At 42.3% G+C, this 10,967-nt stretch overlaps 1 protein-coding gene across 1 annotated transcript; it reads left to right on the top strand.

Moving 5' to 3' along the window:
• Positions 1 to 7,539: 7,539 nt before the first annotated feature.
• Positions 7,540 to 9,059, top strand: LOC120427212 (zinc finger protein 714-like). The gene is made up of 2 exons (XM_039592070.2): positions 7,540 to 7,798; positions 7,857 to 9,059. Exons 1-2 carry the CDS (start codon positions 7,697 to 7,699, stop codon positions 8,952 to 8,954), a joined length of 1,200 nt encoding a protein of 399 aa, XP_039448004.1. The 5' UTR covers positions 7,540 to 7,696; the 3' UTR covers positions 8,955 to 9,059.
• Positions 9,060 to 10,967: the final 1,908 nt, after the last annotated feature.

The raw sequence follows: 10,967 nt of genomic DNA, 5'->3' as shown, positions 1-10,967 counted from the left end.
TTGAAATAAGTTTCATTTTATGAATTCCCCTATGGTTCGCATGCAATAACTGAAGAGCAAATTCTTTAAGAGAAGTTGGTATGACAACCCTATTTCTGAAAATTAGGCAATTCGCTTCTATGCTGAGGTCGTGCCTTTTCGAAAAATAGTTTTTAAACTGTTTTTGTCTTGTGTATGTTGGCCAACCATTTTCTACGAATCGTATAATTGAGACGAGAACTGGATCGAGTTTGGATTGTTCGGCTATTAATTTTGCATTTAAGTTAAAAGCTTGATCTTCAACAAGAAAATTTAGAAAATTTGGTGCACTTCTTTTACTTTCTTCTATATCCGCGATACTAGGTTTTTCATTGAGAGGTAGTCTTGATAGACAATCTGCAACGTGATTTTCTCTGCCTGGTTTGTGAATGATGGTGAATTCAAATATTGACAGTCTTGAAATGTACCTTTGCAAACGGTTTGCAATTACCATTGGGCTGTTCTTTTTACTTTGGAATACCCCCAACAATGGTTTGTGATCTGTTATTATAATGACTTGTTGACCAATAACGTATTTATAAAATTTTTCCATTGCAAAAACGATGGCCAGTGCTTCTCGGTGTAAAATAGGATATTTTCTCTCTGCTTTAGATAATCTTCGCGATACGAAAAACACTGGTCTTTCTTTTCCCTCTACGTTGTGGCTGAGAACCCCTGCTATACCGTCGTCACTTGCGTCGCATGTAACAGTGATGAGTTTTGAAGGGTCAAAGTGAGTTAGTATTTGTGCACTACAAATAGCTTTTTTACTATTTTCAAAGGCAAGCTTGCAGTCTTCATTCCATTCCCATACAAACAAGGGAGAAAGTATTAGATTTAATTTAGAAACAAATTTTAGCCGTGACCGTGGTGTAGGGGTAAGCGTGGTTGCCTCTCACCCAGTCGGCCTGGATTTGATCCCAGAAGGTCCCGGTGGCAAATTTTGAGACGAGATTTGTCTGATCACGCCTTCCGTCGGACAGGGAACCCAAGTAACCATCCAGCACTAATTAAAGTCATTAATCAGCAGGATACTGGCACTTCAATTGCAAATTAGTCACACAACAGCATTTGTTAATGCAAATCAGCACTAGTTCAACTGCACAGTCAATAGCTGTTATAATGCTGATTTAGAGCTACGCCTAGCAACACTTCCAAGATTATTCATCAAACTGGCAACACGATTCAGATTTTGAGTGAAGAGTGAAAGAGAGAGTGAACAAAGGAAAACATACTTCTCTCTCACTCGTCGTCTTGTCCGAAATTTGGAAGTTAGCAGAAATTAGCAAAGAGTTTTTCTTTTCTAAGTTTGAACTCGGGTTTTCATGTAAGTATGTGGAATAATTTGATGGATTAAAATTTTTACAGAGTTGCTTAATTAATTTTTCCAGTACTTTCCAAACTCTGCACCGTCACCATGTGGAAGATCAACTTGTCAACTGTTCTGGGCAAGCACCGTCCGGATGATCTACAGAGTACGATGGCCCGTAGTCCCATAGGATGTCCGGAGCTTGCAAGGAAGTGCTCGAAGCTACCCATAACGTCGGATGCACGGCAATGACGACATGGAGAGCAAAGCGGTTAATTTTATTTGATTTGCCGGGAGGCAGGAATTTTTGTTGTTCGCATTCAAGACATGTTTGTAGGAAGGATTTGTGTTGAAAGAGGTTTATTTTGTATGTTGTGCATACATATAAATATGTTTAATTAATAAAGGCAGTCAATTGATTTTGATGAATCTAAAAAAAAAAAACTTTTCAAATGTGATCAAGAACAAAATTAATGTATTTTATTCTATAGTCTGAAACAGTAAACACAAGATGCATTGAAGTTGCACTGGGAAATTACTTCTCACTTAGCCGTGCGGACACGGGCTCAAGACCATCACCACAACAGCGATGTCAACTTCCATACCCCTCTGCAGAACATCATCAACAAAACAACATCACAATCAGCTCAGTCGATAATGCAGTTATAAGCAAACTAAAAATAGAATAGAAATCGTGAAGGCAAGGGGAGAGGGAGAGCGAGAGCAACTTTTGTTTTGCTCTCTGTTTTTTGTTTTGACATTTTCCGCAGGGGTGGACAGAAACAGTCGAGGCCAGCACTAAACCAGCCGAGTAAAGTCCAAATGCGGTCATTATTCAGCATTATAGTAGCTGTTAGGGCTGACGTAAAAACTGTTCAGCTTTTACTCATAGCTGTAAAAGCGCATTAAATGCTGAAGTATGGCTATGTTTAAGTGCTGGATGGTTACTTGGTTACGGCCGTCACTGGTTTTCAATACGAATTATCCTACTTTAATAATAACCACGCTGTACACCACGTGCACGTCGTACACAACTTCTGCAAGTACTTAATACTTCTTCCTTAGTCACACAAAGTAACTAAGGGATCCAATCGCGAAATTTTCACCCTCGTCGCCAATTTGCTACGACCTTAATCTAGACACGTGGTTGTAAGACTCTTTCGGATATTAAATAACACGTCGTTCTTGTTTCGAGTTCAAGCTTAGACTGGTTTATTGGTAACTTTGGAGTATGAACAAAGCTTAGGAGAGTGAGGTTTCTCTTCTAGAAATCCTCTCTTAATCTTACCTCTCAATAGGTCCTTTTCAAAAGAAACTCTAGATATTGTTTTCAAAATATCGAGTTCCTTCAATGTGACTAGGTCAAATCAACGGGGTACAAACTAAATAATTCTTAACCACAAGTAAGCGAGTAGGCAAGATTCCATTCATTCTCATATCAGGTAATATAAAAAAAAAACTAATTTTCCGGGAAATGTCCATTCCGGGAAATTTCATTCCGGATAACGTCCATTCCGGATAATGGCCATTCCGGATAACGTCCATTCCGGAAAACGTCCATTCCGGATAATGTCCATTCCGGAAAACGTCCATTCCGGGAAATGGAATTCCGGAAATTGTCATAGAATCAGCGCGACAATGTGCTACTCGCAAAACCAGGCAGTTTGAGCAAGTACGCTCAAAACCAGTTCGCTACCCTCCTTGTAGACGTAAACGAGTAGAGAAGTTGAACGACGGGAAAAGGTTCAACCCATTTTTGTGAAAACTTTGTTTTTTAAACACAATTGCTTATAGGTCCTTTTCAAAAAATACTCTAGATATGTAAGTGTGACCAAAAGAGCGACATCAAGTATCGTGATCAACTCGTCGCCGCTAACTTGTCGTACGTGGATTTTGGGCCACATTGAGTTAAATTTTCAAATTCAAATTCGGTTTTATTGGTGAATAATCAAGATACAATAAGTTCTTTTGGGGTACAAAACAGAGTTTTGGAGTTCCTTTCAGCTGTGTGTTACATCATAATCCATTTTGGAACAGTTATTGCTTGTAAATAAAGGTGTTACCAAGAGTAAGAAAAATTAAAAAAAAACTTACTAAACTTGCTTGGAAAAGGGGATAGAAATAGAGAAAGCTTAAAACTAGATCACAGTTTTTTATCCTTTATAGATGTGCTTAATCATTAATTCCCCGAGGGCTAGAAATTGCTCCGCCTTGTTACGGCAGCTCCGAAACCGCGTCATCATCTCCCCCGCGAGAGCAAAGAACTCCGGCAGGGTAAAGAGATCTTCCCCGGTGACTTCTTGCTGGGCCGCATTGCCGCTACCGGCCGCGACCACGCTGGCAAACGATCGCCCCCAGCCAGGAGGGATCGCTGGGTTGTCCGCTGGAACCGTACGCTGACCAGCTGCAGGAACGGCTGCACTCGTACTTCGTTGAGGAGGGTGGGACGCTGCTGCTTTCTTCTTCCTCTTTTCCTGCTCCTCGAGGTAGGACTTGCGCGCGACGCATCCGCGGTAATTACCGGTATGGTTACCGCCGCAGTTCGCGCACTTTACGCGCGGCTTGGTTTGTTCTGCGTTTTCCCCCAAGTCCGCCTTTCGTGGCAGTGCGCACACCTCCGAGAGGTGTGACTCACCGCACTTCACGCAGCGGGGCTGGAGGTTGCAGTTCCGCGAGCCGTGGCCGAATTTCTGGCAACGGTGACATTGCGCTGCGTCCGTCGGATTTTTGGAGTAAAACCGCCAGTTTACCCAAAAACCGTCCAACGCCTTAGTCCGCCGCAGGTCTTGAATCTTGACGGTGCCGCGGTCGAAGTACAACAGGTACAGTGTGTGTGTACCTGTGACTGTTGTCTTCCGCGAGAGGACTTTTATGTCTCGCGGCGTTATTCCGGCACCCGAGAGGTGCTCCTTGAGGACGGAGGTCGGGCGGTCTTGGTACCCCTGCAAGACAATCTTTACAGCGGTCTTCTGCGCGGGGTCAAATGTGTAGAATTTGAAGTTTTTACGCTTAAATTTCTCCACAACCAGGTCGAAGTTCTTCTGGTCAAATGTGAACACTTGCACTGACGCTTTACCTATTTTGAGGCAGTACACGAGGCCTTCCAGCTGCTCGTCAACATCGTCCGCCTACGTGTCCAAAACAAAAATTGGTGGTGGTCGTCGTTCCTTTGGAGTAATTACTTTTTTTGGCGTCGGCACTTTTTTCCGTGCACGACCATCGTCGTCGTCGTCGTCGGTAGTGCTACCGTCGGTGTTGTTGTAGCTGCTTTCCTCGTCACTCAGCCTCGCGAACTTGTTACTGGTGGGAATGTTGGCGGATGTTGAAGCGCCATCGGTCGACGGATTGCCGGAAGTAGCTGAACGGAGCCTAATAGGGCTGCGATCCTGGACGCGGTAATTAGCGTGTAGTAACTTGGGGTCGAATCCTTTGGCGCTCACACTCCCCGGCGCGATGGCGGTCGACGCGGCGTTGGTTTGTTTACCTTTTTGCACACGGCCGGTAGACGAACTTCGCGGGTTTTTCGAGGCCGCACTCGAACTGCCACGGCCACGGCCGGCCCTTGGCATGCTGTTGGAGCAAACTCGCGGCTAATCACGGTAAATTGTGTGTGTGTGTGCAACCAACCAAATGGAGCCACGCGGCCGCTTCTTACAAATTGAGTTGTTTCCATGTATTTTAGATTTAGATTCTATACATGCAAATAACTCGCATAGGCATTTGGAAGGTGTTAGCTCTGCCGAGCTTCGGTGACCCATTTCTACGCAGGCTAGCCGTGCGCGAGGTACCTCAGCTTGAATCGACAAGCCCCGCCCTGAAGAACGTTTGCATCAATCGGATTCAAACGTTATTTAGAACTTCCGGATCTTTGTCAAATGGACAAAGACCCAGCACGTATTTAGTGAGCAGATTTTTAAATTTATGTTTTGGATGGATCTCACCAAATTTCAGCTGACTTCCTCTAAAGATGTAGTTCCCGAACATAACCAGCTCCTCTAACCCTACCTCTTTGTCGGTTGATAGAAAACATATAAAATATCAGATTTCACACACATCAGTGGAGGAAACACCACAAAAGTCCGCTTCAAAGTATTACAGTGAAGTTTCTTCTTAACTAGCTCGTGTAAACAAAAAAAAAAAAAAAACAACGCAGAATTTGTCACAAGATACCAGTTATTTTCATTCCTCCTGTTCCTCTTCTAGGCGCGTTTTCGCCACTTTCTTCTTGAGCCCCAAAAATCTTCCAATTCTTCAACTTCACGACATCTCCCGTGCGTTGAATGCCACGGTCACCAGATCTGATCTAGCCACCGCGTATTTTCAACCCGGTGCCCCACCGAATGCGTGCCACCGGCCTGGGATTTTATGCCGCACCTTTTGGCCGGAACTAATCAGCACTCCAAAACGTCCCTCAGCTCTACTCGTTGAAACATAATAAAACTACATTTTCAAATTTGTATTATAAAATTAAGCAAAAAAAAAAAGAAAAAAAGCAACAAAGACTCCACATTTTCTTTTTCCTCTATCTTGTCAAAACCACTTTTTACCATTTTTTTTCACAAATTCAATAAGCATTTAGAGGCATCGATTGGCAGAGTTCGTCGTTCACCAATGTGCCCGTTATGCTTAATGTTCCTTATGAATTTTGAACCAAAACAAAACATATACTCGCGCAGTGATTTTTAAACTTTTCGCGGCTAATCACGGTAAATTACGGCGAAAATTTTCGAAAAAACGATGGAGCACTGAGCACTTGACTGCTGCTTGCACTCGTGCGTACACGGAGGTGACATTGAGTTAAGAACGCCATTTTGTGCAGCTTAAAATGCCTTACCTTTTGACCGTCACAGATCCCCAAAATTCGATTTCAATTGGGTCCTAAAATGAAGCTTAGATTGCTGATATTAATGTTTACAGCGATAAAGCTTATTTTTCTGAGTACAATGACCCTTTGTACGATCACAAAGAGTTTAAAATTGATTTTTAAATCAATTTTGAAAAATTAACCTCGCGATACTTCTTGACAGAAAAACTCCTACTTGACAGCGCGTTCCAAGGGGACCATAGTTGATCCATCGAAAAAATGTTGTCTTGTAAAAAAAAAATTGCATTAAAATGAAAAAAAGTGATTTAGAAATGGTTTTTAATCGTGTTTTTTTACCGTTATACATAAAAACTGACATAGGGCTTTAGTACCCAATTCTGAGATTCTGAATGAAATCCGAAAAAACTCCGTGCATATTTGCCTCTTTTCATATGAAAGTAGTTTCAATCTTGTCGTGCTATCTTGTCACTCCCTGAAAATTGATGTAAGTGCGACAACTGGTCAAAGGGATTTCAGGTCAGAACGCGTTTGACGCACGTACTAGTTAGACTACCGTAAACATTTGTAATTATAACTCGGGACTCCAGGAACCAACTTCAAACAAACTTCGGGACAATTGTTATTGTTTACATTGCGTGCATTCGTTTTTGTTTATTTAAGGTCAACCATTAAGACGCGTTTTTCTCGGAACGTCGAAATGGCGGGTGCGGCAAGATAGCACGACGACGTTGAACTGTACCTTTTCTTATCGAGAAAGGGGAATGTTATCGTTCAGTGCACCGTGACGTGACGCAATGTTCGAACTGCTTGCAGTTTGGGCATAGTGGAAGGAACTGTTTCATCAAGAGTCGTTGCGCAACCTGCGGAGGTGAGCATAAAACTTAAGCTTGCAACACAATCAACGAAAACATCGAAAGCGAAATGCTTCAACTGTGGCGGCAATCATTCGACGAAGAATCGGAGCTGAGTTTGTGAAAATCGTAGCAGTCGCAGAATCACCAACATTCAAAAATTACAAACGTGGATTTCCCTGCTTTGGCGTCAATCGCACAAACCGTTATATTGTGCAAGCAGACAAAAATCAAAATACGAGCGCAACCTGTCAAAGCTGTTGCGCCACAGACTGATGTACACGCTAACGAAAAACCACTACATTTTTGTTCGGCGGAACAGATTTTTGCGCACTTCGGTTTGGTGCTGCGCGGATAATATTGTATCTAAAAAACTGCTAGGTTTTCTTAAATCTTGCGTAAAATCCGACAGCATCGTGCTCGACATGCGACCTGAATTGACGACTGGGTATTAGACTGCTTTTGTACTAGCCATACCCTAAATTGGATAGCTCCGTGCGATATAATTCAATGACTTCTAGTGGATTTGCTATGAACGTGTACGCATTGTTTACATCTCGCGTTAAATGTCAAAACAAACGTCGTCGTAACTAAACCTAAAACAATTTACAATTTTCTTTACAATAAATCTTAATTTAATGATTTTTGAGCATTTGAAGGACGTGTGACGAACGAGCTTCTAAGTTACCAAAAATGGCAGAACTGAAAACAGATGATTCCGTAGCGAAAGAGGAAAATATCGGTTCGGAGGAGAGTACAGTGATCTACAAAACAATATTCATTAAGGAAGAATCCGTAAGATTGAGTAAACAGTCGTTGTTACACCTTGATGACTCAAATTCGTATCTTTTAGGAGCTAATAAATGGTGATCTTTTAGCAGACGAAGATATTAAGCAAGAAATCATAGAGTTGGGAGAGTACGAACTGAATGTTCCCGCCGTTGAACCAGCGCAAGAGGCCACCGTGTCAAATGAATCTTCAGTGTCCAAGGAACCCGTAATAATGTTGGAAAAACGGCTGAGACATCCTAGGAATATGCCGTACCCCAGGAAGGAATGCGAGCATTGTGGTAAAACGTTCGCCTTCCAATACAATCTGGCCGTGCACCGGGTCAAGGAACACGGAAGTACGGAAACACCTACGAAAATTTGTTTACCACCAAAGACTTCGTTGCCGCCAAACCTCCGCTGCGACCAGTGTGGTAAATTGTACCATCATAAGGCTAATCTCGCGACTCACAAAGCTAAAGTTCACGGCATTGGAGAAGCCCCACCAAAAAGTTTTGTTCACACCTGCAAGCACTGTAAAAAGCAGGTAACATCGTGGAAATCTTTGGTCGAACACCTGAAGTTCATTCACGGAGAAATCATCGACCCGACGCAGATTGCTCTATGTCCATTGTGCCTCAAGAGATTTACTACGGCCGAGGAATTGTCGGGGCATTCCTGCAGCAGGAGAAATCAAAGGAAAACGGATCTTCCTTTCAAGTGCGACTTGTGCGATAAAGCTTATTCCTTCCAAAAAGGTTTGTATGCCCATTATTCCGTTCATCCGGAATACCACAACTTTAAATGCGATCAATGCCCGAGCGGATTCTTCAACAAAACGCGACTTAACATCCACAAAAAGGCATTACACGTATCAAAAGACGATTACCTTGAGTGTAACATCTGTAACATGCGCTACAAAAGCCAACGTGTCTTGAGACGACACCAGAAACTTCACGCCATTCGTGCATACTGTTGTGAGTTTTGTGGCAAAAGCTACGAGACTCGTGAAAGACTCGGAGCGCATCAATACAATAAACACGGGATTCAGGACGCGCTGCCATACAAATGCTCCTTTCCTCAGTGTGATAAAAGCTTCCTCTACAACTGGCAGCTAAAATCGCACGAGCAATGCCACATGAATAAGAAGAGTCCGTTGTACGCACAGCGGGATCCTGAATGATTTTAATGCGTCATGGCTTTTTATGACTTTGAATAAAATTTCACTTGATTTGGAATGAATAAAAGCAGTTTAAACTATTAAATAACTACGTTTTATGAGTGTTATACCCTCATTGTCATTGTTTTTATATTGTTGAAAAAAAATCTATGTTCAGATCGATTTGTACGGGTCGCATCATCATCGTCTAAAGATTAAACCAGACCAATTTCCTTATTCTGACGATATTTCCGATTTTTGACACTTGTGGCGGTAACCTAATCCAACATCTACAAACTGACATGGCGAGCGTCGTTGGTGACCTTCCTACCGGTTCAGTTCACGTTTTGACGACCTTCGCTTTCTATCTGTTCCATATTGCACGTATTCCCCAAAAAGACACGCGGCAAACCAGCCTCCAAAAATCGACGCGCCGCACTTTCGGCAAACGCGCGCTGTCAAATCCCGTACTGTGCGTTTTGTTTTTGTTGAGCTGCTTCTTCGAATCGCATCAAGGCTGTATACCATGGAATCGCATGGCATCTGTTGCCAGGTAGGTATGTGTTTTTATTGCACTAAAAGTGTAGAAAATCGCAGGCATGAAATGCCTTTGAAAGAAACGGACAATACATCCTGTTGATAAGGACAACACCACTAGATCGCTGAAACGTGAAACATAAAATGAAAAACAAAATTTTTTGAATCCATGTATTCCCGGTTTTGAGCGATCTGTGTCAAATTTAACACAGATCGGTGTTTACTGGATTTTGCGTGTATATAACTCCTAAAATAGAGTTATCTACGTGCGCATGTATTGCGTATACCAAGGGGTTGGAAACTCTTAGAGCTATAATTGGGTCCTAAAATGAAGCTTAGATTGCTGATATTATTGTTCACAGCGATAAAGCTTATTTTTATGAGTACAATGACCCTTTGTACGACCATAAAGAGCTTAAAATGGATTTTTAAATCAATTTTGAAAAATTAACCTCGCGGTCCTTCTTGACAGAAAAGCTCCTACTTGACAGGTCGTTCCAAGGGGACCATAGTTGATCCATCGAAAAAATGTTGTCTTGTCAAAAAAAAATTTTGCATTAAAATGAAAAAAAGTGATCAGAAATGGTTTTTAATCGTGTTTTTTACCGTTGTACATAAAAATTGGCATAGGGCTTTAGTACCCAATTATTATGTTAACCAGTATATCAAAATATATGTTAGTATACTTATTATTTCCTTTACATATCGCCAGTATACTTACCAATACACTGAGAGTATCTTAATATACTAACAGTTTATTGCTTTTCGGTTAGTATATTAACAAGTATACTGGAACATTGTTAATATACTCAGTATTCTTAAGTAATATTAGAGTTTCCAGCCCCTTGGCGTATACGTACACGAAAAAGATTGAGGTTAAATTTTGTACCGGCTAGCAAAACTAATGGTGCGCTAGTGTGTGTACGCGAAACGTCATAAAGCTCTATGTCCAACCCTCTGGCACCACTGTAAATGGCTAGAACGTTTGACAGTCACCAAAACCTCGAAGAGCCCACGTAGTAATATTAGTGAAGAGCCCACGTTGTTTATCGTGGGCTCTTCACTAATACTACTGCGTGGGCTCTGTGAGTGTAGCAGTATTGGTGTTGTCTGTTTGTTTACACCAAATCTTCAAGAAACATCACTTTTTGTGTGTGCAAATCTGTTACGAAAAAAGATGAAAACTGTTGCTTCCGATTGTCCGGTAAGATTTGCTGAGTAGTACTGGACTGGAGACTGGCCAAGTCCCGCTGTTGATCCTTCCGAACAACTCGCTGCAATCTCCGGCAGGGAGTTACCGACCAAGTGCAGAAACATCCGTGATTCCGGTGATTGTGGCGGAGCTGGTCTTTCCGAGCATCCTTCGATAACCTTCTCCGAGGACTGGCCCACTCCCGCTGTCGACTCGCACAGGGAATCGAAGGAATCGCGTGCTTGTGTAGAATCCGACCTTTTGTGGACTCACAAGAAGTTCATCGCGAAGTGGTCCGAATAAATCTG

The sequence above is a fragment of the Culex pipiens genome, chromosome 1, assembly GCF_016801865.2.
Source record: "Culex pipiens pallens isolate TS chromosome 1, TS_CPP_V2, whole genome shotgun sequence".
Lineage (NCBI taxonomy): Eukaryota > Metazoa > Arthropoda > Insecta > Diptera > Culicidae > Culex > Culex pipiens.
Note: the sequence above shows the minus strand (reverse complement) of the source record. Positions and strands in the feature narration are given on the sequence as shown.